This window comes from Eleginops maclovinus, chromosome 17 (genome assembly GCF_036324505.1).
Source record: "Eleginops maclovinus isolate JMC-PN-2008 ecotype Puerto Natales chromosome 17, JC_Emac_rtc_rv5, whole genome shotgun sequence".
NCBI lineage: Eukaryota > Metazoa > Chordata > Actinopteri > Perciformes > Eleginopidae > Eleginops > Eleginops maclovinus.
Genome location: NC_086365.1, coordinates 4,485,471 through 4,513,401, shown reverse-complemented (window position 1 = coordinate 4,513,401; position 27,931 = coordinate 4,485,471). Strand labels below are relative to the sequence as shown.

The following is a 27,931-nucleotide window of genomic DNA, read 5'->3' as shown; positions in this document are numbered from 1 at the left end:
GCCGGGGCTGTGAGGCGGAGAGGGGGTGAGTCGATCGTACAGGAAGTTCGGTCCAAAGTCTCACACATTAGGAAGTACAGCCTCTATGTAAGGGATAATGTGCAGCGAGGCGGTCATTATGGGGAAAAGAACACCCGACAGGCTGATCAGGGAGCCTGGTGCAATGATACTAAACAAACCAACGACTCAACTCCCAATACCAATTGAAATTATTTGATTGACTCAAAAATGATCGTATTTCTTCCGCAAGGAAAAAGAAACTCTGTTCGACGGCGTACCAATGGCTGGAACTGCGACAACAACAACTTTACGGCAACACTGATCGAGGTTTTCTGTAACTGTTCAAGTCTGTTCACATTTTCTGATCCATTAACAAGTCCTTAAACCCTGCAGAGCCCAGACCGTGTTCCTGTGTTCACTTCCTGTCTGTCTTCTTCTGGTGATTCATCTGACATCCAGCGCTCCGTATTTTAACTTATTATCCTCCTACAAGTTTTTGACAACGGTCTGTACTACTGGATTAACAATATGTCACATGTTCTGAATTGACCAATCAGAATCGAATATTCAACTAAACCACATCATAATGCTGGAGAATATCCAGCTTCATTGGACTCGCTCGTTCTGTCTCTTATACCCCTTCATTTTCTATATGTTTATATAGAAGCAGATCCAGATGTTTTGGAGGTGGTCAACTCAGGCTTTGACAAGGACTTCTTTAATATTAAAGTTGTGCAAGTTCAATACATGTTCCACTGGGTTTTTCTTTGACTAGTGACATACTTGTATGAAAAGTGTCCCCCACATGTTTTGCCTGAGAGAATGATGCCCAGCAATGTGACGAATGGGAACAACCTGAATAAAATGGAGGCATGTGCTTAAGAGAGTATTTGTTCAAGCATTTCTTATATTTGAAGATTACATTACTAACCAATAGAGCAATAATGTTTGAAGATGTCCCCAAATGTGTCCTTGGTGCCTAACAGGGACATACAGTGCTCAGCGTAAATGAGTACACCCCCTTTGAAAAGAATTTGAAACAATATCTCAATGAACACAAAAACAATTTCCAAAATGTTGACAAGACTAAGTTTAATATAACATCTGTTTAACTTGTAACATGAAAGTAAGGTTAATAATATAACCTAGATTACACATTTTTCAGTTTTACTCAAATAAGGGTGATGCAAAAATGAGTACACCACACAATAAAAAAACTACTACATCTAGTACTTTGTTTGGCCTCCATGATTTGAATGACAGCACCAAGTCTTCTAGGCATGAAATGAACAAGTTGGAAACATTTTGCTACATCAATCTTTTTCCATTCTTCAAGAATGACCTCTTTTAGAGACCGGATGCTGGATGGAGAGTGATGCTCAACTTGTCTCTTCAGAATTCCCCATAGTTGTTCAATTGGGTTCAGAAGACATACTTGGCCACTGAATCACTTTCACCCTGTTCTTCTTCAGAAATCCAACAGTGGCCTTAGATGTGTGTTTAGGATCATTGTCATGTTAGAAAAGTGCACGACGACCAATGGCACGGAGTGATGGTAGCATCTTCTCTTTCAGTATAGAGCAGTACATCTGTGAATTCATGATGCCATCAATGAAACGCAGCTCCCCGACACCAGCAGCACTCATGCAACCCCACATAAGGACACTGCCACCCCATGTTTCACTTTAGGCACCATGCATTTTACTTTGTATTCCTCACCTTTGCAACTCCGAAATTGTTTGTGTTCATTGAGATATTGTTTAAAAGGTTACTTTTCAAAGGGGGTGTACTCATTTACGCTGAGTACTGTATATCTAGGACACTGTGTACCAGGTGTGTCTGAACCTTGGCTGACTTTGCTAGCACCTTTAAAAATGCTAGTAAACAACACCTTTTTGTTCATATTAGTATTCTTTATTGAATTCAAAAGGAACAATTCTTACTGGGGTCCTTTTAAAAATATCAGCTAACCTTACTACAAAATATTAATTTCCAAGCAGACAGAGTTTTGTTCGTTAAGTTAATATTGTTTTTAAAATGTTATATTTTTGAAGGGCTTTACTGTCAGGGCCTCTTCTTACAAGTACGCTATTTTCTATAAATAGGTATAACCTCGTATTATAATGTATTTGTATTTATGTTGTTATGTTTATTTACTTACTACTGAATTCCAAATTATTTTAGGGATAGTTTTGTCTAACCCCTAACCTTAGAACACATTTATTTCCTAGCTGATTTTTACTAGATAAAAGAACCAACTAGCTTTTTTTTGAGGAAAGTTTGTTCCCTGCAGAAACCTTTGTCCTTTTTTGAAAAACTAAAGACTTCAGCGTATTCAGACAGAGCAGGAGAATGACCGAGCAGAGGCAAAGTGAGGACACGGGGCACTCAGCAGTAAAAAATTGTGAAGAACTGTACAGTCAACCTTTAGTGGGACATTAATGTCTTCCTAGTACACAGCAGGGAGCTTTAGAATCAAATACAAATGCACATTTTAGTTTCCCACTGTATTATTTGCATCTTTTCACCCATTATTAGCATATTCTGCTAAACAGTCAATTAAAATGATTTATTTGACTCCAAAAGAAACTGATTATTTGGAAATGTTACCCACAAATACACACAAAAAATGTTAATATAATAGCTTAGCCAGATTCTGTTGTTTCATTCTATTAGCCATCCTTCTGTATCCCGAAATTTAAATAAAACAGAATAATAATGAGAAAGCTTCCTGGAGAGTGGAGACACACTGAAGGCCAACATCATCACAAAGTATTTATAGAAATGGACCAGGACAGGGTGTTCCACGTGGGACACTGTGGCTACAACAGTGCCAGAGTGAAGCGAAGAGGAGGGAAGCAGAATAAAAGAAGGACAGTGGGAGGGTAAATACTGCAGACAAAAAACGGGTGTACAAAGTAATTGCAGAGGGGGAGAAGGGTTGGCCGAAGCTACTCCAACGTAATCCACAGAAAAGACTAGATAACATTTATTTAGCTCATGCTTTCATCCAAAGCAACTTATAATAAGTGCAGTGGACCATGTGGAAGCAACCCAAAAAATCTGCACTGCTTGGGAATGTAATGCCCCGGGAAGTCGTGCTCACATATAGGACAATGACTAAAAAGAGCTTTTCAGCCACCAACTCTTAATCCAGCTCTCTTAAAAGACAAAAAACATCCTTTAAAAAACTCTTAATACACACAGAAAGAGTAATAGGATTATTAACTGACAATGGGGTTTTAAATAGGTCAAATATTAACGTAATAATCCTATTCCAATAAAATAAGTCGAAGAAATAGGTCTGCAGTTAAAGGCGCACAGGCATGCCGTCCTAAAATGATCTACTGCTTCTCCTACAGCACTCAATATCCTGCGACACACACACACACACACACTCACAGTAGTCTCCTCCCTGCAGCATTTAAACCAAGCCGGGGAGTCACTTAGCACAGCCAATTTTAACCTGCACCATGATACATAACTCACGCCTGACACCAAGATAAGCATCTGGGTCAAACTCCAGGATATCCATCTTATCTGATCTCCGAGACAAACAAGACGTACGCTGATCACTACTGACATCGCACTACACAAACAACTACACACACACACACAGGGTGCTGCTGTACAGAACGTCCCACGTGCTGTTCCTCACACTCGCCTCACATCAATCACTCGGCATGTGTGTGAGACATAGATATTAGATTTCTTAATTAAAAAAGTGTGTGTGGGGTTTTGGAGACAGAGCTGAAGTTTTCTGAATGTATCGTGTGTGTGATATCACTGGATTAATTAACGTTAAGTAATGTTGCATTCGTGGCTTTAATGTTGCAGCTGCTTGGGGAGGGGCTTATTTTAAGTACACTGCCGAGTGGTTTAACCTATTTTTACATCATCAATTAATATTCAACCTTATATAATGTTTGAATCATCTAAATCTGAAAAGTAGCTAGTTAATAAAGCTCTGAAATGAATACAGTTGAGTAAAAATATGATACTTAACTCAGAAAAAAGGTGAGGTAAGACTTTCAATTACTGAAAATACTCAAGTACTTCTTTATATAAATGTACTTATGCAGTGGTTGAAGTATTCAGATGCTTTACTTGTGTAAAAGTACTAATACACTGCTGTCAAAGTAAAAGTCCTGCATTTAAATATTACTGAAGTAAAAGTGCAAAAGTATTATCAGTAAAAATGAACTGAAATTATTAAAAAGTAATCATTGTGCAGAAAAATGTGTATATATTTATATATGTGACATTTCTAGAAAATATTGTTGGATCAAGTAGCATTTTAGTGTTGTAGACAAAGTTCTGATAAATAATTTCACTCTTTTGTGACTTTTTTGTGAGATAGTTTTTGTTAAAAGTATCTTAAACCTTAAAATAAGTGGTATTTTGCTTATATTTTGTACATTTTTGGATATTTTCTGCTTTTTCAATACTATTTTATCTCTATTGAGATGTTTATATTTTGAATGGTTTATTTCTAGCCTTTTAATTTGACTGTGTACAATGCCTTGCTGCTGCAACGCAAAAGAAAATATCAAAAATTAGGATCAATAAAGTACTTATCTATCTATTTACCTAAAATTACATTATTTCCCTTTCAAATGTATTGGAGTAGAAGTATAAAGTAGCGTAACATGGAAATAATCAAGCAAAGTACTCAAAATTGTACTTTACTTCCTACCTCTGAACCACTTACAATCTAACCGCAATATATTTAACTAGAATACTTTTAAGAGTAATCTATTACTGCAAATACACAAGTGATGCATTCAGAGAGGATTATTTTTAATTCTAGTTCTAAAACTCAACATGCATTAATTGTGGCGTGTAGCGTCTTCTGTAATATATCATTAAAGCCTGTAAGCGAGCGTGTTTCAGTTGACCCAACATGAAGCAGGAACATGATTGAGTCGACCTCCCCTCCTCTGCTAACCAGGCTGAGATAATGAGCTTCATCTTGTAGAAAAGAAGTCTGCAGGGAGAAGTGTGTGCACCGTGCATTAGTGTCATCACTGCAATTTATACAAACATGCAGCACATCGCAAATTCCCTCACGAATAATGTGCGTATTGATTAGCCTCTGACTTCCAGCTCACAACCTGCCAGGCGCTCTGTGCTCCCGCTCAGTTAGAAACACACTCGGCATGAATTCCATTAGTGCGTCTCATTTTAATGTTGTTAACGTTTCTAATTCTTGATTCTTGACAAGCTGTTGACGGGACATAACTAGCACTGCGACAGGCAACAAACAAAGAGCTAAATGCCGGGGGAGGAGCGAGTGTGTGTGATTTTATCTCTAATTCTTTCTTTTCCCCTTAAACCATATTACTATCACTCCATTTAGATTTGTTTCTCATTAACCCTCCCAGTCCTTCCTGGCTTTAAAAAATTAGAGCTGCATCCATAAGTCAAACCACTGTGAACGAATGGTCAACTATTTTAAGTTTTGATTCATCTCATAAGGTATTTTATGCAGGAACAGCAAAAGATAATCGGTTTTCCGCCTCTCAAATATGGATATTATGGCTTTTCGGTTTTATAAAACAGAAACATGTATATATTTAGGTTACGGACTCACAAAATATCACTTTGGATCGCCACATTCTGAAATCCCTTGAGCTGGTTTAAGATTACCTTAAGTTTGTCCTACATTTTATTGTATGTTATTTTATTGTCTTTGTTGTATTTTATTTTGTTTAATTTGTATCCATTTTATCCGTATTTCACATTCTATCATGTCTTTTATCATTTTCTTGTAATTTACGCTTTTTAAATCTGTAAAAAAAACGTGTTTTGTGATATTGGGCGATATAAATAATCTCCGATTTGGTTTTGAGCATTGCGATGGACATTTTCCAACCATTAATCTACCAAATAATGGGTAGATTAATAGATATTAGATAGAGTGGTTAATTGCAGCCCTAATGAGCCTCTCCCCCTCTCTGGGTAGAAGTGAGTTCTGAGCAGAAGTTCAGCGGCGGGTGAAAGACGCAGCTTGGCAACACATGGAGGTTAGAGCGGGTGAAGGGGAGGCAGACGGAGGGAACATGCTGTTAGTGAAAACCCTAGGATTGTTTGACTCTCTTTTATTCTGTCGATCCATTCCCCCTGTCTCACCATTATCTAACTCCAGCTCTAATGTGGGGCCTCATTACCTCAGACTGGGCTTCGGCAAAGCTACGTCCTTTCCTCCAGATCATGAAGAAAAGTTCTATATTTGGTTTCTAAAAATACAACATCATTGTTGAATATTTCAGCATATTTTTACACACTTTTAAATCAAAGACTACCCAGTGGCAGGGTCTAATGAAACCCAAATAATGAGGCGTGGGCTTAAACAAGGCCTGGGACATTACACTAAAGCACATTTCTGATGTCACCTTCACTAGACAGACAAATTAGAGCTGCATCGGTTAGTCAAACTACTGGGAATTAATGTCCTATTTTAATAATCCATTAATCTTATAACTCATTTTTATGCAGTTAGGGCAACAAATAGCTTCTCAAATATGAAGATTTATTATTTTTTCTGTTTTATAGCATAATTAAATGAATATATATAGGTTACCGATCACAAAATTAGACATTTATGATGAGGTGTGGGCTCAAATAAGGCCCCTGACAGGTTGGTCCATTACACTAAAGCACATATCAGATGTCACCTTCACTAGACAGAAGCGTCTTTAATGAAATTCACATTTAAATTATTCATTATGCACTTCAAAGTTGTAGGTTAAACGTGAGCATCAGCTCTGGTGGATTATTGATGAGATTAGCTTATGATGAAGTTGAAAAATACCAATTAAGTTATTTCTTTGTGGCGGGACATAAAATGTGTCTGAAGGCGAGAAAACAAAGACCTCAGTGTTTTTAATAACAGTGAATCTCAATGAGATGCAGAGCCGCCGTCGCACTGAAGGACACGGTTCATAGTGGAGCACAATAACAGTTTATTTGCAGACTTTTTCCTGACTCACTTTGCTCCTGTGCTAAACTTTTTTTGTTGCACTGACATATTTTTTGGGAACAAGTCTAAAAATGTCCTGCGCCACCTCTCAAGCATCTCCAACAGTCAATCACTGCAGGAAGTGTAGACACACAACCTCACACACACACACACATCACAGAAACCTCTGACAAACGGTACGAAGCCACACACCGAGGGGCTCAGGCTTCTCGCTGACGCTGTAAATCTTTGTGTCCGAGCGATGGGTGTTTCATCTTTCCGACAGACTGCTGCTCAACACACCTCTCTGAGCAAATGTAAAAGCACGCTCCACCTGATGTGGACTCCGCCCAAAACTCTGTCGAAAACCTTTATGGACTTTTCACCGCTTCAGCTGCCCTTTATTCCCACAAACTCCACATCAATTAGACTTTTTTGTCTTCCCTTTACCATCCCTCTGTCCTTTCTGCCTCCACAACTCTTGCTTCACCTCCTTTTATCACTCTTCTAGCCCCCCTCCCCCCTTCGCGTCATTCTCAAATCCCTTTGCTGTAAGGAAGCAGGATGACTCCCTTACCCTTTATCAAACTTGCATACGGAAGTGCCACGGCGTGGGCCAGCCAGCGAGAAGAAGAAAGGCGAGGTGATGTGGGAGGAGAGGAAAGGAAACTTCCCCTTAACGTCCTGGAGAACACCTCCGGCCCACTTTGAAGCAAAGGCTTCTCATGCTACCCTTTGTTTCCTCACCCCCCTTTTTTCAAAAGCAATGTCTTTATCCATCAAGTGAAAAGTCAGAAGCAGGAAGAAGAGGCTTTGAGGTCTCACTGGGGAAGAAAAATAGCAATGAATGGGGTTCCGTGTCAAATCAGGACAAATAATAGGTTTGAAAGAAGGAGAAAAGACGCCATTGGCAAACAAGCTGCTGGTTCAGATTCAAAGATGCATGTGCTGCGTGTTTGGTATTATAATTTCAACTTGCTGCGTTACATCTCTTTACTGCCTTTCACTCGCAGCTCTACTGTAAACAGTTTGTTCTTCAGTGGGCTCCCACGACATCGTTAAAGAATAAAAACACGTGGCTGTGATGAATACAGTATAAAGAAACCGATGACTAATGCAGGTCTTGTTTTGACACTGAATATATTCTCCATTTGTCTGTAGTCCATGTTTACTGAGAGAAACGTACAATTATGAAGCAAAGGGCTCCGAGCTTTAATACAAAATGAATGCAATCAGAAACTATTTTGACATATGATCTTGTTAAAATATTAAGGTCATAGCTTAAGACTCTGGTTATGACATTATGCATTAGTAAGGCTTACAATGCATAATATAACTTTATCCAAACCTGAGGGAAATGCATTTGGTTTAACAAGTTGCTGCTTTTACAAAGATTGGCCAATACACACCTCGTTATCCGTCAGAGCTACGGGATGGTTTGAAGAGCTGAGGGTCAAAATGGGGGGCTTCTGCTGTTTCATACTCAGATAAACACAAGAGGCTCGAAGCAGCTGATTTATCTAGTACGTGTCATTTCAAAAACACAGCTCTCGGTGCAGATAGGTGAAAAAAAACACGGGGAGATAACTTTGACAGGACAGAGCAAGTGGAAGGAGATAGGAGGCGCTAGGAGATTAGAGGTGCTGCAGATAATAAGGCGATGTTGTGCCTACAGGAATCATTTTTATGTATGGTTAACATCAGATAAAGAAACCCGTGCAACATGCATGCATCCAAACACGGAGGCTATGACCCACCAGATTTATCTCATAAACATCCCATATCTGAAAGAAAAATGACAAGGAGGTGACCAGAAAAAGCACCTATAGGGGAGCTTAGGGGAGTCTAATTGGAATAGAGGTTACACACACAGAGCAGAGTATCAAGCATAATGCGTATCAATCAGGGCTAATCCAGCCTAATGTGTTTATTAAAGACCAAACGCTTCGTGTCATTTCCAGCAGATGAATCTTTGCTTCTGGGGGGGCGACCTTAATCAAATACGCTCCGAGGCCATCAGCTCTAATGTGCTTCTTATCATTTTCTAATAACCTTTGATTAAATAAAACCCTCTTCGAAAGTAAACACCAGCTCACACACACCTGACATTTCAACCAAGCACTTGAACGCCTCACATGTTCCACGTACTGCAGGCAGAGGACAAAAAAAACGATGCAATTACGGGGGAAAAAAACGTCGGCGAGGACAATCGGAAGCAAATTACAAAATTAATGAACGCATGGACAATTCAGCCACGCATAATTAAACTGAGTGTTTGTGCGGAATGTATGGTGTTTGTCCCGCTGGAAAATGGACAGGAACAGTATGGAGAGGACTGAAATGGAGATGGATTGAAGCGAGTTTTTAATGACGACTATAACAAAAGAGCGTCCCCAGTTGTGGAAGGGGGGGATAAGCATTCCCACCATTGCCATGATCTGAGAGGATGTGCAAATCATTGTGGGCTGCCAAAGATACAGTCTCAGTGTTTTTATTGCTAGTGCAAACTGTCAAAGTGGTCGAGGAGCACAGAATAAATGCCTAGACCTGCTATCAAACACTGTGTATTTCATCCCATCTGCATCTTGCCCCTCAGCCACTGCTGTTGTCTCATGCTAAAAGAGTTATGCTATGATGTTCTCGGAGGTGATATCTGTTAATCAGCTAATTACTTAGAAGATAATCGATTTTGTCTACTCACAAAATAGCGGAAAATGCTTATTATCATATCCGATAACGCGCTGTGAGGTATTGAAGGGACTGAACGATTAATCAGCTGATGGTAGCAGCTCATTTTCTTTACGATTCATTATGTGCAGTTCGTCAGGTAGCAAAAACAAACACCGTTAAGAATGATAAAGTGTGGTAAGAAGCCAAACGGTTGACATTTACTTTCACCTGAGTAACATATGGATGGGAAAAGAAGAAATATACAACTTGTTTTTACCCAGCTGACACAGCGTTGGAGTTTCAAATCTTGCTTTACCTCGACACGGAGGCCAGTTCCTAATGAAAATGACCATAACGGTAAAACAGAAAAGACGTGGAGAGCAGAGCACGAGTCTCTTCTGACCTGGCGGAGAGCCAGAGAATGGAATGTGAGGTCAAAGGGTGACACATGCATAACGCCAACCCTGGAGTCTTGACAGAGGGTGGGCTGAGGTCAGTGCCTCACACCCAGCAAGTCCTGCCTGCTGAGAAGTGGTAGGAAGGCCTGAGCTCTGATCCGGCAGAAGTCGGAGTGTGGAGAAAATTTGCAAAGAGCAGAAACAGCAGCGGGGAACCTGTCTATCTCAACTGGATAGACGTTCTGCAGACACGCCCCAATCCCTCCCCCCGGATTCGAAGATGTGGTAGGTCTAGTCAGAGAGACGTCAGGGAGGCAGTCACTTACTTGAATTACTGATACTGTGCTCGCTACATCGTTAGACAACATTAGGGACTACTTCACTCAGCTCAGCTTGAGACTTTCGGGCGTTGGACGGCCTTTTTTTATAATGTCCATCTTTCACTGAATGGTCGTCTTCAAAAGTGTACTAACAACAATTCCGCAACAAAATCATCTTCACCTGTTGCCATTTCAAAGTGAAATCAAAACTACGTAACCTCACTACGTCAATTGGTGAATTGCTACGTTAGCTAGATCCTCTGTCTCGAGCCAGTGAACTAACGGGTCTTTTAGAATACCCTGGAACCGTGGGAATATCTGAAGGAATACGCCCATTGGCTACAAATCAATATATGATTGGTTGATAAAAAAGTACACTCTCGTTCAGTTTAAGGGCCAGGGCATTGTATCAAGGATATAGAATACCCTGTTTGAAGGTTATTCTTCCCAGAGAGAAAAATATCTGATTGGTTGCCTTTTCTTTCCAACACAAAACCACTCAAATGCTTAGTGCATGGACCGAGAGAGACAAACAAATCAACGTAACACTGAAATATTACAGATCAACAACTCAGATACCATTCTTATCTATTCATTTTATTAAAATGTTTAAATATAATGAGATTTTGTTTTATTTATTTGAGGGTTCCAGGGTGTTCTCTGAATACCTTGAAGGCCCTGACGGTTCACCACTGGAAAAAAGGTCTGTGTCCATACGTTTATTTTTAAAGTACCTGGTAATGTATAATGCATTAGTAACTACCCCAGCACCTTTTGGCCTGTAAGTCCTGCCTGCTGAGAGGTGATAGGAAAGCCTGCGCTCTGATCCGGCAGAAGTCTGAGTGTGGAGAAATGTGCACCACACAAACACTTCCTCACTAAATGATTTGTCAAAGAACTTTCACACAGCATAGATTGATGCCTGTACGCACAGACTGAGGAAGAACGGACGAAAAAAAGCTCTACCCACCGGCAAGGAGGAAGGTGATGAGGCAGGTTTCTTTGGGCATGTACAGCTTGAGGCGGGAGCCGCTGAACACGTATTCTACCACAGCTTCTGAGCGGCCGGCCCTCTGCAGGAAGGGCAGGAACTGCTTGGCTTTCTGTGTATCCTGGTGGACAAAAAGAAAGAGAAGGAGGTTAGAGAACACCTAAAGAAAGACCCATTGTATAAGCTTTGTCGTTCTCTAGGAAAGAAGGACGTGGTATTTTAATATGATTTCAAATTGAGTTTGTCAAGTTATTGGGCTAAAAAATGAAGACATTACAATTATTTACATAATGTGTGACACGTATACAGCACCGACAGAAAACAAATTAATGATTAGAGACTAAATAACAAAGACAAACTTAATATGTTAATTGGAGACGGGATGCGCAAGCTTATCAGGAATCTTTAGATCTCAGCCTCGGCCTAATGAAGTCCGCTCCTCTGTGACGCGTCTGCTAATTTGTGCAATCAGAAATAAATTCTCTACCCTCCCTGCCCCCGTCTGTCTGCAACAGTGAGTCACTAGCTTTTTATTTTAGGTTGTAGTGCCAAAATTACAAGCAGAGCGAAATTATGCGCGTCTGAGGCAGAGCTGGGGATGCAGCGGCAGATTTGTATTCATAAAAACTAAATGAATACGTGAGCATTTAGGGACAACACTGAGTCGTGGACCAGGGAAGTGCGTGCGTGCGTGCGTGCGTGCGTGCGTGCGTGCGTGCGTGCGTGCGTGCGTGCGTGCGTGCGCTCAGAGCGAATTTCAAGCTAGGAAAGTCAGATCTAAAAATTTTAAAAAGGACGTTTTTGATAATCATTGAACGGACATTTTTTGACGCAAAAACAGCAACAGCAGGAGAGACAGGTGCAACACGCGTCACTGGCGGGACTAGAACACATGTGAGGTGTACGTGCTTCAGCCGTAAGATGCGCCACCTGAACTCCACCCACTGCGGTCCGAAATAGCCTCTCGAGTGGGTGACAACAGAAGCAAACATTCACACAAACACATTCACAGCACCTGCAGTGAGTGGGCTGTGCAGTCTAACTCGGTTCAAGAAAAAAAAAAGAAAAAGGAAGAGACATGAGAGAGGACCTCATTATGCAACCTTTAGAGGTACGGGGTGAGTCAAGTGCTTTATCCACTCTCCTCCCACCACCTCTGTTCATCTCCCACACCGTCCGCTTATAAACCTATCGCTGCGCTATTTTGCGACTGCATCCCACTCAATGTACATAATCCTTTTCAGCAAACCTAGCTGAAGGAAGCTGACGTATGGTAGTGTGTATTTCCATGGGGGTGCACGTGTACAGCTGTGTGTGGGCGTGTAGCACAGAGGAGAAAGGAGAGAAGAAAAGAGGGAAAGGAAGGGGGGGGGGGGCGAATGTTGCTATTTTGGTCCTTTTCGAATGCTCATTACATTAGCCTAACTAAACAACTGGTACACACACACACACACCCCTGGACTGCGCTTGCAAATCCTGAGAGTTCTTTTGGGAATGCTTGGAGAGGAGGAGCTGCTCATAATGGCACTGGCCTACCCCACTGACAGGGCTGGCACTGATAAGGGGAGGGTTTAGAGGGGGGCACACACACAAAGAAAGAGAGAAAGAGAGAGAGAAAGAGAGAAAGAGAGAGAGAGAGAGAGAGAGAGAAATGCATGACGCAGCAAAATCATGCTAAAATGTAAAGCGTGTGCTGGGTTACTGGGACAGTTTTTTTTTGTTATAACTTTATTTTATTTATTTCCTTAAAGGGTTATTTGTTCAATATTTTTGGGGTTATATTGTGTATTATTGAGATACTGATTTATGTTCTGTCTATTGGGATTTTGTATATACTAGCTGTCAGATGTGTGAGGAGTACTCAGATCTTGTACTTAAGTAAAAGTAGACGTACCAGAGTGTAGGAACACCATGTTACAGTAAAAGTCCTGCATTCAAAATGTTACTCAAGCAAAAGTAGTCATTGTTTGATTGGTCCATTTCAGAATAATATCTCTGATGTGTTTTATAATTATTGATCATTAAAGTGTTCTCAGAGCTGGTAAAGGTGCAGCTAGTTTTAATGGCTTTGTATACTGCAGGGTAGCTGCTGGATTTACTCCAGGTGAACTAAAGTCAGATTTAAGGGTTGATTATATTTACCATCATTAATCCAAATCTGTAAATGTGTAGGTATTAAATAAATGTAGTGGAGTAAAAGTACACCATTTAACTCTGAATTGTAGCTGAGTAGAAGTAGTTTAAAATTGAAATACTCAAGTAAAAGTACAAGTAACCTGAGTAAATCTACTTGGTTACTTTACACCTCTGCTTGCCACTAATATTCATTTATTTACTTAGTATTATATTTGTATCTCATTGCATCTTTTGATATGTTTAACTCGTACAATGCTTGACACTGCTGCCGTGAAAAAAACATTTCACAATTTTGGAGGAATAAAGTATCTATTTATCTGTGTATTTATTTACAGACAGTTAAAAATGTCCTTGCTTTTAAAGAGATCAGTGAACAGTGTCTGAATGGGGACAGTCTACATCATAATCAAACAGCACAAACAGTTTGCACGCCTCCTTTTTGGATATGTATCCTAACCATTTTCCCCAGCCTTTGAGAAATGTATCTTCCATAACTTTAGTCTGCAAGTGTCTCCATTATTAAAATATCAGCTATATTGTTCAACCATTGTCTAAAGTCTGGTGCTCCAATCTCGAGCCAGTTCTTAGTCATCGCCGTTTTACCCGTACTGGCTCAGTTTTTAATTAGAGAGTTGTGACGTTGGAAGTCTGGCGTGAAAAACATATTGTTTTTTCTTATATCAAAGTTAATTATTGAGCACCTCCCTCTGCCTGTATACATGCATTGCTGCACACAGAGAGAGGTCAGTTAGGTTGTCGGGGTTTGTAAGTGTAAAATGCACTTATAAACCCCTGCTGAAGAAGCACAGGGCTGCTCAGTCAGCACAACAATTCCCTGTCATAATTATGTTTTTACAGGGTCTGGGAATTTATCTGTCCTGCTGACACAATAACGCACGGGGAGATTAGGATGATGACAATGTGGAACAGCAGAACATCTGAGAGCGCTAATACAGAGCCGTGTCGGACTTATTAGCCGGACACTAACGTCCTTGTTGGTGCTAAAGAGCTTTAATAACTTGGCTGAATGCCTCTGTTCCAACGCGGGCTGATGACACTTTAAAAACAGCAACCTGCAGGGCTTGTGCATGACTGGCAAATCTGTCAGAGGTAAACATTTGATACAGAAAAAGAGGGCTTGATTAATTTAACCAAATGTCTCTCTAGAGCCTACAAGTCTAAGTACTACAAGAGCGCTCCTGTGGGAGAGACAATGAGATGCTAATGTTTCTCTAGTTCAATTTTGAGTCATTCACTGTAGAACATGTAGTGGCTTGTGGAAATGTATAAGGAGAGGGCCGTTGGAAGCAGAGAGAGGCATAACAGGCTCTTATAAAGATGTGAAATACAATTTTGCATTGCAATGCTATATTCCACAACAGAGACATCGTGAAATAATGCAATATTGGAGTTTTTTTTCAAATACAATTTTAAGAGTATCAATAGAAATGAATACATCACTTTTAACATACAATAATAATAACAATAATACATATTTAAATAGCACTTTTTCCAGAGCTCAAAGAAAATACAAGAAAATAAGAAAAATAAATTACAACAGACACATTCCTGAGTGGAAGAAGGGGGGTGTGGAAGAGGGTATTATAGGTTGAAAGCGAGAGAATTTTGAGGGATTTTTTTTAATGTGTTTTATTGGTGGCTTGTCAAGATCAAACATTTGTTCAATAAAAGTTTGTTGTACATTTATTTTATTTTTTTTGTATTTTGGCAGTATACTGAAAGCATTAGAGAGCCACTGAATCTGTGACAAAAATGTAAAACTAAAACTATTTTTGTTACCTAGTTAGCCATGATGGCCATTGTAGTTTTGCATTTAATGTGAGTGAGAGCCATCGGTACATTTCCACTGCCTTGCCCTCCATGTGAGCTCATCTCAGTATGACAACGTTGGACAGCTACAACACTGCAGCCTTTAGCGACTCAATGCAGACTGGTATAGAAGTATGCTGCGACAGCCTGTAGCCATGTAGGACGAAATCTCTTGTGAAAACGAAGACAGAAAGAAGGACATTTTCCCTTTAGAAATTAACTGTTGTCAGGAGTGTCTCTGCAATTAATAATGAAGCGCAAACATGCCCGACTTTCAAAGATTGAAGAAGACGGCGAGCATGAGATGAAGGGAAAACACAAAGGGAATCGTGGTTGTGCGAACAAACACACACGCCTCGAAACAACGCGTACCAATCGCCATTACTTGTTACAGAGAGATTTGATGTGTTCCCCGCGCTAATGTTCATTTTGTGAGCACTCCCAATCAGGCTTCATTAGCCAAACGATGCCTCCATCAAGCCCCTGGGCACACGTAAACAAGCTAGGACAGAGCACCGCTGATGGTTTTATTAATGGCGCTGATTATTTTTAGAGGCCGCTTAGTTTCTGTAAGATGAGGAAACCGGCTGTGAGGATCGGGGGAAGGGGTGGTGAGCCGAGGATTATGGATCGTCTCCTGAGAGTGGTGGAACAAGGCGGTAGCTTTTGGGCATTGATGATCTTTGAGTGTCATGGGGGTTGAGTGTGTAAATGAGTCCATGGTGGAAAAAAGAGGCATTTTTAGAGATGCTTGTTCAGTCATGCAACACATCATGTGAACATATTGTTCTTTTTTTTTTAATACGGTGAGCCATGTTCATGTTCTGCATATATCTTGCACATCTCTCTGATTTTGTCTTAACCAGGTAACAGGGTTCGCTGCACCTTCTTACTTCCTGCGTGCGCCCTCGTACCAAAATGCTGATTTTCCCCGTAAAATGTTTAAATAATGACAGAAAACAACATTGCTGTTCGTCAGACGCTGTATAATTACTCAAAAAGTATGAAAATGGTGACAAATCGACCGTCAGACGGCAGAGACAGTTTTGTTTTTCCGGAGAATAAAGAGGGGATGGATGTCCGGTGGGTCTGCCTGTGGACGGACGAGCAGGCTTACACTGAACCTTTGAGTTCTAAATTAGTTTGTTTTACTTTCCTTTTTTCTGTAGAGGAAGTGAAGAAACCAGAACTCTGTATTTATTCGTTGTTTGAGGTGCAATATATGACTCAGCAGCTTCACGACATGAAGAAACTACTGTTTTCTGCTTCGCTCTGATGCATTATTGTCACCAGAAAGTGGGCAGGGCCGTAATTTTGTCCCGAAGTGACATCAGCGCACTTACACTTTATTATTCTAGAAGAACCTGTGTCTCTGCACACATTTCTGCACAGCCCTCCACTTGCAGTTTGTCATATATTATTTCTTTTGTATAATTAAATTTGGTCAAAATACTTGTGTTTTCTAATGCTAAATAGTTGTTTTTTTCATACATTTTTTTGATAATTGCTTATTTTCTTGTGTTTGCACCATCATAGGTTGTAAGCGTAAACTTACCCGGCAATGAACTTGATTCTGATCCTGGAAATGGTTCTTATGCATACATACACCAATGAGACACTTACCCCAGAGATATCAGCCACTCTGTGGATGGGAACCTCCTTCTTGCTGTGCAGCCCTTTCCCGTTCTTGATGGCCCTACAAAACCACAAACATAGCTCAAACATCATCATCATAATACATGGAGAAAGCGTTATGCTGGAGGCCAAACAGACCTTGAGAAATGGGAGCTGTTTGAGTAATCACTGTGGATACAAAAGAATGGAGCCATTGTGGCTTTGTGGAGAAGTCAATTCTAACCATTTTCTTTCCCACTGCTGAAATGCCATTACATCTCTACGGGAAGTGCTAGGGGAGGGAGGGTTTTTCTTCCCACCCAGATAATCTATGGGCGTGAGATGAGAGTGGAAATGGCGCAGAAGAAATTATGAGGAAGGAGAAATGATTGTTAGAATGGAGGGACGGGGAGGGATGGAGGGTTGCTTGTAAAGTGCCGGCGAGGGCTTTCGCGATGATCACTGGTGCTACTGATCGGCGCTTTAAAAAGCCTCAAGGTGCCGACTGAGACCAACATGACCACTGTGGCTGAGGGGTGGGATAATGCCACCTATGGGTCACTGGGAAGCAGGTCATTGACTCTATGATGGATGCATTTATGCAGAGTGTGTATATAAGCGTGTATAAGAGCCCGGAAGAGGTTTTCTTGAAGACTGCAAGTCGTTGGCCTCGGAACTAAAAATAAAAAAAACCAAGACTATAGACAGAAACCTCTCATCAGCTCTAAGAACACCTCGCCAGGGACAGAGAGAAGGGGGGGGGGACACGGAAGGCAAGCAAGGCCAAAGAAGGACAAAATTGAAGAAAAAAAGGAGGACAAAATGTGCAACAAAAAAAGATGAGGTGAGGGTAGGGAAAGGAGGGTGGCTGGGTAGTGACACTGCACGGGAGGGAGGGGAGAGAAAGAGTCCTGTAAAAAGGAGGCTGTGGCTGCATCTGCTCTACCTATAGCCAGCAGATCTTAATCTATAGCAGAGCAATAAAGCCCGTACTAAATCTCTCCACTGCACCCCCATATAATTATATTCATAGGGCCGGTGTAAAGGCAGCCTCTGATAGGGCGCTTGGGAAGCTGCATGTATGTTTATATGTAGAAAACCATGATGAAAGGGGGACAAATGTGTGTGAGAGCCATAACATATTTTCTGTGATGAGCTGTGACCTATGAGGGTGCCTGTAATAATATTTCTATAGTAATAGTAATTATTCAGAGTTGCTTCTCCGGGAGGAGAAAGCAATTTGGAAGAAGAAAAAAAAAAAAAAGCCTCAAGGTCATAACAATTCATTTCCTCTTCCAAAGAGCAACATCTGTCAAGGTCATGCCGAACCCGTGGATGGCAGAGAGATTGTGTGAAAATGTTTCGTGTAAGAGATTAGTGTGCACATGTTTGTTTTATTTCAAGCTAAAACTGTGTCTTTTAGTCTCAGGTGAAAGGGAGATGGAAGGAGTGTGTGTGTGTGTGTGTGTGTGTGTGTGTGTGTGTGTGTGTGTGTGTGTGTGTGTGTGTGTGTGTGTGTGTGTGTGTGTGTGTGTGTGTGTGTGTGTGTGTGTGTGTCTCACCGAGCCTCTGCGGCAAGCAGCTCGTCGTAGTGGGAGGAGCGCTGGTCGTCATCCTGCCTGTATCTGATGACTGTGGCCAGGCCTTTACTGACCAGAGCCTCCGCTATGTTACTGTAGGAAGAGGAGGGGGGGAGGAGAGAGAGAGATTACTTTAATAAAAACCAACAAGCGAAACCGCTCGGCTTCACACAGAATCCTAAGTAAGCTAGCTCAACGGGGGGAAGAAAAACCATGACGAATCCCAACGGTGGCTTAGCAAATGAACAAAGGTCACTTAAATGTTGACATTGCACACTTGACTAACCGTTTCCTCGCTGCGTTATGGATGTGCTGAAGGAGAAAGGATGAAGGGCAGAAAGAGGAGAGTATTGTTGTGCTTAGTGCAGCACTTAGCGGCTAGCCCTTGGACATCGATGTCCTAGTTGATGTACGGACAAAAGAATGAAGTAAACTCTTCAGGAGTGAGTTTGTATCATTGAGTGCATTTTTCCCTCTCCGTTTGGCAGGCATGATGATATTACACACTTTGTTGTCTCCAATAAAACGTTTTCTGACCTTTTCCTACATCAGCACTTGTCAATTGGAGTTGTAGTTTAAAAGAGAGAGTAGAACTAAATGAGAAAAGGACATTTAGAATCATTTGGTATGGGATATAGTAGAGGGGTTTGGGGTAGTACAGCAAAAACAGAAATATATATATATATATAAATACATTTGGGCTGTTATCAGCACGTTAACGCAACATCCTTTAACGGCACTCTTTTTTTATTAACGCGCACGTACTGTGAGCCTCAGCCCGCTCCCTAGTTTGAACAAATATGAGGAAACCATGGTAACACACTACAAATGGAGAAGGAAAAAAGTCACTTTTGAATGGAAAGTTGAGCTATAAAGCGCTGCCAGGTGGCTTTATTGACAAGACCAAAGTAATGTGCACGTACAGTCAAAGAGAATTAAGTTACAAGCCGAGTACGTCGAGTTTAAAATCACTTGCTGGCCAAGCATGAAATATACGTTTAAGGTTCATTTAGAATCGATAATAAAACGGGCAAATAATTAGCAATTAATACGATTTACAATCATGCGATTAATTATTAGTTTACAAAATATAAATGTTGTGGAGGTTAAAAGAAAATTCACTTTCACTCAGCGAAACTTGTTAAAAACAGAGATTGATTTGGTTTACTTTAAAAAGTCAGTATTTTTTAATTGAAAAGGAGATTATTTGCAAAAATAATCCCAAATATGGTCATATTATTTTAGGGTGATATCGCCTACCTCCTGTGTCCTTCTAGTTGGGTAACCTTTATCACTTCCCACAGCAAAGCCTGTTTCTTCTAATAGATGCGCTGCCAAGTTCTAACCCTCTGACCACAAGCAGAGAAATTATATATTTGATACACGATATGACGTAAAAGCTCGAAAGCATTTGCCCCCCGACCTCAGCCGTCATTTGGGGGGGGGGCATGCCAACTGTTAACTGTGGAGTGGAGAGGCTGGTGCAGCTGGCTGACACTGGGGAGGAACTGACTGGTCACGAGGTGGGGTCCTGACCTTTGTGTACACATGCAGACACGACTGTTGATGACGAACAGGGATCCATTTGCATGTAACTCTGCCATAAAGCAAAGCTGACAGAGTAATGCAGAAGAAAATCGGGCCTTTAACTTTTTTTGGGGGGCGAGAACAGACTTCTGATGGCAGCATTAAAGCTCCTCTATCTGGTTTTGATTCAATTTGAACCTCTGAGTAGTTTTAATAACAGTAGGATCTGTGGTGCTGTGGAAAGTCCGTGTTTCTGACAGATAAAGCAGACTCCCTCAAAGGGTTGTTTGTAGATGGGAAATAATTGCTTGCACTGAGGCGACACTTCTTGTATAAATGGAAACACAAAGAAGCCTTTTCAGCTTACTTTGTGATTCATGCTGAGATTACAAGTTCGGAGCATTTACAATTTTGTTTATTCTACGTCGTTTTACATCTGAAGAATTATGTTTTACAAACGGGAGACAGCTGCTGTAATTAAAATAAATGTGCTAGTGAAGCCCCTTTTGCTGACAATTAGACGCTGTATGATATCCCAGCCAGTGCAACTTATTGGAAACAAAACCGTACTGCAAGTTTAACAAGACACAATGTGTAGGATTTGTTAGTGACAGTTTCATAATGCAATTATTCTTGCATGGGTGCTTAAGATAGGGCAACTGGAGCGATAAGTTTTGTTATTATCTTTACATTGTTTTAAGAAAAATCCTACATGTTGTGATTTAAAGATTCAAAAGCATTGGAAGGCTTTATTATCGAATGCACAACAGCCACAGTGTAGTTAATGGCAATGAATAAATGTGAAATCTCAGGCTGCTCTAACAGCTCAACACACAATATATTAAAGAAAATAAATAAGGAAGTAAAATAGTGGGGAAACAATCTGTATAATCACTCCAAAAATATGAAGATGGTGTCGTATAGAGCGTCAGACGGCAGAGACAGCTTTGTTATTACGGAGAATAAATAGGGGATGGTTGTCCGGTGGGTCTGCCGGTGGACGAGTGGCAGGAAGCAGGCTAACACTGAAACTGATTTCTGAATTACATCCTTTCTTTTACTCTCCTTTTTTCTGTAAAGTAAATAAAATATTACTCGGCATATATTTGTTTTTGACTCAGCAGCTTTAAGACATGAATAAACTGTTATTTTCTGCTTCATTCTTCACTCCAGACAGTGGGCAGGGCCTTAATTGTGTCCGGAAGTGACATTAACCCCCTTGTACTATATTTTTCTAGAAGTACCCCGGTTAATAATGTCCTACTTTTATATTTTGCTAGCTGTAATTGGCCCTTCCCACTGAATATTTGACCGATCACCTTCAGAAATATATCTTTCTCTGTCAATTTTTTTGCATTTACTTTTATTTCTAGATGTTTAGATTTAATGGTTCATTGTGTGCAATGCCTTGTTTACCTGCTGCTGTGCCAATACAAATGTCCCAAATTGTGATCAATAAAGTATATCTTATCTTTGTCTTATTAAAAACGATCAGCATTCGGAAATAGAAATTTGAGAAATATCCTGATTGGACTTAATGGAAGCTGATTATTCAGTGTGCTACTTACATGCCGCCAATGGTGACTGTAGCGCAGGTACGTTCTGAGAATGCGGGGGTACTCTCTCCTGGACCGGTAGCTGCTCTGATGTAGTCCACTGTCACATTGACCTAAAGGAGCAGAGAGAGAGACGAAAAGTCAAAAAAACAGGCAACAAGTACCGAGAAAAACACAGTAGCAACATTAACGGTGAAAATGTGTTCTGTGTGTGTGTCCCAGTTCTCAAGGTCACCCCCAGTCAGTGTGAATCACATCATGTAGCACTGTAGATGTCCCTAGGGGAGCGCTATTAACACACTGTGGGTGTTTGGGACAATACACACAAATACACACACAGAGAACATTGATGGAACCCAAATGACCCTACACTGTGCAGCTCCCTGGGGATGGACTCCAATCCACCCACCCTGAAGATGCATTTTTGTCACTCAGCTGTGTGTGTGTGTGTGTGTGTGTGTGTGTGTGTGTGTGTGTGTGTGTGTGTGTGTGTGTGTGTATCCGCAGGGATGTGACGGGGAAAGCCTGCTCGGTGGCCCAGATGCAGACAGACGACGCCGACAGCAGGGGTGCAGCTGTACATCTACACACTATTGGAGGTTTCAAGCAAGTGTGATGGGAAGGAAAACAAATGTAGGAAAGTAGGGATCTGGCAGTGGATCAAAGCGTGAACAAGTCAAATGGAGACAATGCAGACAGGCCTATTACAGGGACATGAAAGACACGCCAAGCAGGACACTCTGCGACTTGTCATTCGATGGACGGGATGGGAGCACGGTGACGGGGAGCAAGGGAAGAGAGGAGCTCCTGTCAAAGCGGAATAGATGTTTGGTGTTGGGGTGTTCAGCTGCAAGTGGCGCCTGCTTCTCAAGAGCAGACAGGAAATAAAAAAAGAAACCAGGATATGGATGATGGAGGCCTCAGTGGCTGCCCCTTCACATACGAAAGAGTTTCAAACTTCTATAGCCCAGGAATGACACGGTGTTAGTGAAAAGGCTAAGAGAGTTTGTGGATGTTCTCTGGAAGGAAAGGACAGCTGAATCTTACTTAAAGTAGTCGGATAGCAGTAGCATCTGCAACACATTTTATTTAACATTTATGAGACAGCATTATAATCCTAACGGTATCATCAGCTTACAAAATAAACATCCCCTCGCAGCGTAATTTAAATTAATAGCCCTCAAATTCTAACAGTCGTACCGTCAGCAGCAGAATTGGTTTGTGATCTCGTCAGCCGTAGAATATTATGCAATATCCTCGTTGCCAAAGTCATTAATTTTGTAACCATGCAAATAACCCATCGCCATTGTCTTGAAGGAAATTATTTTATCCTCACTCCCACATCAAAGCTGTTCATTTCCTCATAACCCTATAGTGACAGAGTTTCACGTCTAATTCAGCTTTATTGAAAAGTGAAGCCGTTCAAATGAAGAGGAGAAAGGAAAAACCCATTTGCGCTCCTCTTGGTTACATTTCAGTTTAAATGGCTGAACATTGCAAGGCGTGGGTAATTTAAAAGTGGTACAAACAAAGCAATGAAAAAACAGGAAGGAATTCAAGTTGGCATGAGAACACAAAATGAGATGAAATTCAAGAGGAAAAAATGAAAAGGCATTTGCACACAAAAAAAGGAGGAAGATTTGAGTATGAGATTGAAACCCACAGGCAGAAAATAAAACAGGACGCTCTGAAACCAGTAGCTCCCTATTAAGCGGGGTGATGACAGATTATAAACTTTGACCAAGCAATGTTAGATTAGAGGAGTTCCAGACCCATTCTCCACGGGCCATCTAACCGATCCCCTGATAAGGCCAAGCTATCTATAAAGAACCCCCCCCTAGAGGAACGTGAGGCCGAGGAAGTCGCTGGATTAGAAATCGGGGAGAGTGATAAGGACAAGGACAGCAGGACAAGTGCGAGACAAAATGTTTATTGTTACGCTGAGGCGCCAACAGCACGGGGGGGGACGCGGTTTGGAATCATGTCTGTAATATGGGTGAACGTGTAATAACAGTTTCATGTGGAATAAAATAACAGTGTTAAAATGCATCCAAGTTTTCTGTGAAGAAAACCTTATCTACATGCAGAGGTGGAAGAAGTACTCAGATTATTTACTGTGTAAAAGTAGAAATACTGCAGTCTAAAAACTTTGTTACAAGTGAAAGTCCTGCACTTGAAATATTACTCAAGTTAAACAAAAAAAGCATCATGATATACCTCAAGTACTAAAAGTTCAAGTTAAAATGAAATGACTGGACTCACAGCTGTTCAAAGTGGAGGTGTTTTTAATAAGGTTATATACTGCTGCTGGAAATATCTCAACCTTATTTGCATCTCATAGTTTTTTTTAATGTTTTAACCTATAAGCTGAATCTGTAAAGTCACTCCAAGTTATTGTTATTATTATTATTATTATGAGGTTTGGTTTCTATAAAAATATAGTATAAGGGCACTGCTGTTGTATATAAGATACTGTATATCATACCGTATACAAGATGGCGCCGCGGACGTAAACACAACGTCGGAGCTCAGTAAAAACAAAGCCGTCTCTGCTGTCTGACAATTTATTTGACATGATTTTCAGATTTTTGGAGTTATTATACAGTTTTTGACAAACATAAATATTGTTTTCTGGCATCACTAACATTTTACGGGGAAAATCGGCATTTCGGTTTGAGGGTGCACGCCTATTACCCGGTTCTTACAAAACCCTAATTATCATTAGCACTGCAGGTGTGCAGGTGTTGCCACCAGTGTTGGGCAAGTTACTTCCAAAATGTAATACAGTACATATTACTGTCTTTTTAATGTAACTGTTACTTTTGTAACACGTTACACCCAACACTGGTTGCCACAGCCTAACAATGGCCAGCCAATCGGAGTGAGTTTGAATAAAGAAATCTAAGGACGTGAGGGGCTTAAGTTGCTGTTGTGTTTTTAGCATTCAATTGAATGAAGTTAGCTTTGCACAAAGGGGAAAAAACACAGGACTAGGAGAGCATAAGGTAGGGATAAAGAGAAGGAATGAGGAGAGGGAGCCCCATCTGGATTTAAACTATTGGACCTGGTGATGCTTAGGTATACTTTGCATCTGCTTGGACACACACACCTGAAGTCTCACAAATACACACCAGATCAAATACTTTATTGCACACACCGCATTCCCACTCGTGCACACCAATACGAGGGGGGGAACTCTGGCGCTAACAGTACTACACAAGCAGCTGCATAACAGGAGCCACTTTGAGCACGCAGGATTATCCGAATGTGCTCAACCCTGATAAGTGGCTTAATGCAACATTTGCAGTGGACTTTTTTTCCTGCTGAGGCTGAGACCCGGGCGCACAAGAAGCGCTACTTATAAAGTTAGCCAAATCGAGCTTTTTGGGATTATGTCACCATGCAAACGCCGCCGTTTCAATGGGGGTGGGATATATATATACGAGAGAGAGGGAACAGACAGACGAAGAGTGACAGGGAGAAAAAGAGAGAAAGGGAAACGCCTCAGAGCAGATTTAGCATCCTTAACAGGGGGAGTTCAGAAGAAGTGTTGCTAATATAAAATAATTTATTCAGTGATGGAGACAAATGTCCCCTAAAATTTGACTTTGAATGTCTTAGATTCAATCTTAAGACCTATACAATCTCAATTCTTTAAAGATTAAAAGGCTTGATTATCAGATGCATAGTAGCTAGACATTGCAAAGGAAATCCTAAATCCCAGGCTCCTCCAACAATGCAATATAATATACAGCCCCGAAGAAATTGAGAGACCACATTTTTTAATCTTTGTCTCTATATGTACGGCAGCCATTCCAGTGTCTGTTGAATTCCAACACAGAGACAAATTCTCAGTAGTTTATCAAATACAATAAAATAAAAAATGCGTAGCTTTTGGCGGGCAAGAAAAGTAGATATTGAATTCAAAAGAGGTGGTGTGTGGTTGTAGGAGTAGAGGCTGTGTGTATACTTCATCACTACCTGTAGTCCTCTTTGAAAGACTACACCACGTATTGCACCAATTCCTTTCTGCTTCAGAGAGCTATCAAATACAGAATGGCAGACTTTTGAGTATGGATATTAGATGTGCTTTATAAAAGATCAAAAGCACCATACTCTCCTTATAGAGATGAAGGTTTAATAGAAAAAGAAGGTAATGTAGCTTTATTCCCCTAAAGGGGCGCAGTGGCATTAGGGCTTTGAGCTTTTTGCTCAGGACACTGAGACTCATAGTTATGCTTAGTCACGTCCTAGAAGCTTTAGTCAGGGGAAATCTGCTTGTTTCCAATGCATGCATTGTATTGCTCTGTTAGGCAGGCTCTGAGCTCTGAAATGGAATATTTTGGGACTGGATGGGACAGTAAGCGTTGGTCAAGTTCAGTTTGAGCTAGAAGACGCAATTGTTAGGGAATATTTTGCTTAGGTGTTTAACCTTTGACCTAGTTCATCATTTTCTCCTTCCTCTGTCTCTATTCCCATGGCATAGTTCTTTGGCCTTGGGGTTGCTGTAATCTCCCTTAAGGAGGGGGAGCTTGGCGCTTTGTTGATGCCAGCTTCTGACTAAGCACAAGCTGCCATGAGATAGTTTATTGTTTAGGGACGTCTAGAAGCCCTTCTTGTCTGGAACGTAGGTTCCCTGGTGTACAATCGCTTCCCATGTATGACAGCTTTAGTTAGATTTAGGATCCATATTTGTTTAGTCTGGCGACTGAAAATGTTGATTGTCTATTCTGAACTAGCTAGAGCCTCGTATTGTAGTGGAGATCTTTAGGATTGGTCGGGCAACTGCTGTCAATTCTCCGGCCGTTAACTTCATAATAAACCTTCAGTGTTTGCCATCAAAGTTCCAGCTCTCCTGTTTCTCTCTGAGTTTCGTCTCCATTGCTCCAGAAGTTTCGTTCACAGCAAAGATGCACCTTTGTGATCTGCACACCTGTGTATGCAAGACTTTGGCACGACCCAGACTCGACATACGTTTCCCTTCTAAATCCACCGGGTCAGGCCCAATTAGGCCAATGTTAAAGGTAAAAATCTCTTTTCTCGTTTTGTGTCTGAGAAGAACAAGAAAAGAAAGATAAAAGAGGAGCTCCCAGGAGTTTCAGGGAGAGCAGTGGTCTTAGAGACGCCTTCTAATGCTTACTGCTCCAAATCTGTCTCTACAGAGCTTAGTGTTCGGAGACAGGATGACAGTAAGTGGGTCGACTAAACTCCTCTCCTTGTTGGAGTGCTACATGCATCTGTACACTCGTGCACCTACCTGCATCCAACTTGACAACACAAGTATGCCGAGGTAGCGTAGATTAGCATTAAAACGCCGAGGGGTTAAGTAGTGTGCTCGCAAAACAACATCCACCCATAGCGAGCCTGTGATTAGTTCTTCCAAAAATACTTCTTGCTTGTTGGAAAAGCGGCTGATGTTGCCGCTACCTTCATAAATCTGCAGTTTTTAAGGGCTTAATGAAAATAAAGTGTAAAAAAGATGATTAACTGCGACGGAGGGCTTAATTCGAAGCTTCAGCCTCGTGTCTTAGCAACAACAAAGTAACATTCCAGAGCTTTTGGGTTATTGATTTTTCAGGTTGAGGAAGGAGGCAAATGGGCATGAGCCCTCCTAAGAGCCTATAAGCACACCCTTGGGAGACCAAATTTGAATACTAATCAAATGCACATACAGCCCCGGAAAGAAATTAAGAGACCACTTCAGCATTATCAGTTTCTCTGGTTTGACTATTTATAGATATGTCTTTGAGTTAAGTTAATATTATTTGTTTTTATAGTATTCGATAAACTACTGACAACATTTCTCTCTGTTGGAATTCAACAGACATTGGAATGGCTGTCATTCATGTAGAGATAAAGATTTAAGAAAAATGTGGAGTGGTCTAGAGGGAGCTATATAGATACCCTAATGACGGGGAATGGAATAAACAAACGTCTGAATGGATAACGTCATTGGATAACAGTAAATGTAATTTATGGACTGTTTCTTTAGATTGCAACAGTGATTAGGTTCAATATGCACTCTAACCACTCTGCGTAAGGACAAACCGATCGTGAGGACCACTACTTGCGACCCCGGCCTCACTCATCACCTCTCTTGACACGTCATGGAGTGCACTCCTACCTGCCTCATCCAGGATGCGTTCAAATGCAGAGCGTAAACCAGGACCACTGACACACTCTGGAGAAATACACGCATACGTTGATCACGCTAACTCTCGTTGACACTTAGACAATCATGCATACTTTCCTCTCCGATAAACACTGCAAGCCACAATTTTGTCTGAGATCTGGAAAAGCACATTTTAGCTGAGCTGATTTCCAAACACCCTAGAGTCTAAACAAGCA

The 27,931-nt window shown here is 41.0% G+C and overlaps 1 protein-coding gene across 1 annotated transcript in view; it reads right to left on the bottom strand.

The window, feature by feature from the left end:
• The window catches only part of snd1 (staphylococcal nuclease and tudor domain containing 1), a 175,131-nt gene that overhangs the window by 111,738 nt on the left and 35,462 nt on the right, over window positions 1-27,931 (bottom strand). Inside the window, exons 12-15 of the mRNA XM_063905770.1 lie at window positions 21,596-21,696; window positions 18,483-18,593; window positions 16,930-17,002; window positions 11,320-11,461 (exon numbers count right to left, since the gene is read on the bottom strand). Coding sequence (XP_063761840.1) covers window positions 11,320-11,461; window positions 16,930-17,002; window positions 18,483-18,593; window positions 21,596-21,696 — 427 coding nt within the window. The remainder of the gene's footprint in view (window positions 1-11,319; window positions 11,462-16,929; window positions 17,003-18,482; window positions 18,594-21,595; window positions 21,697-27,931) is intronic.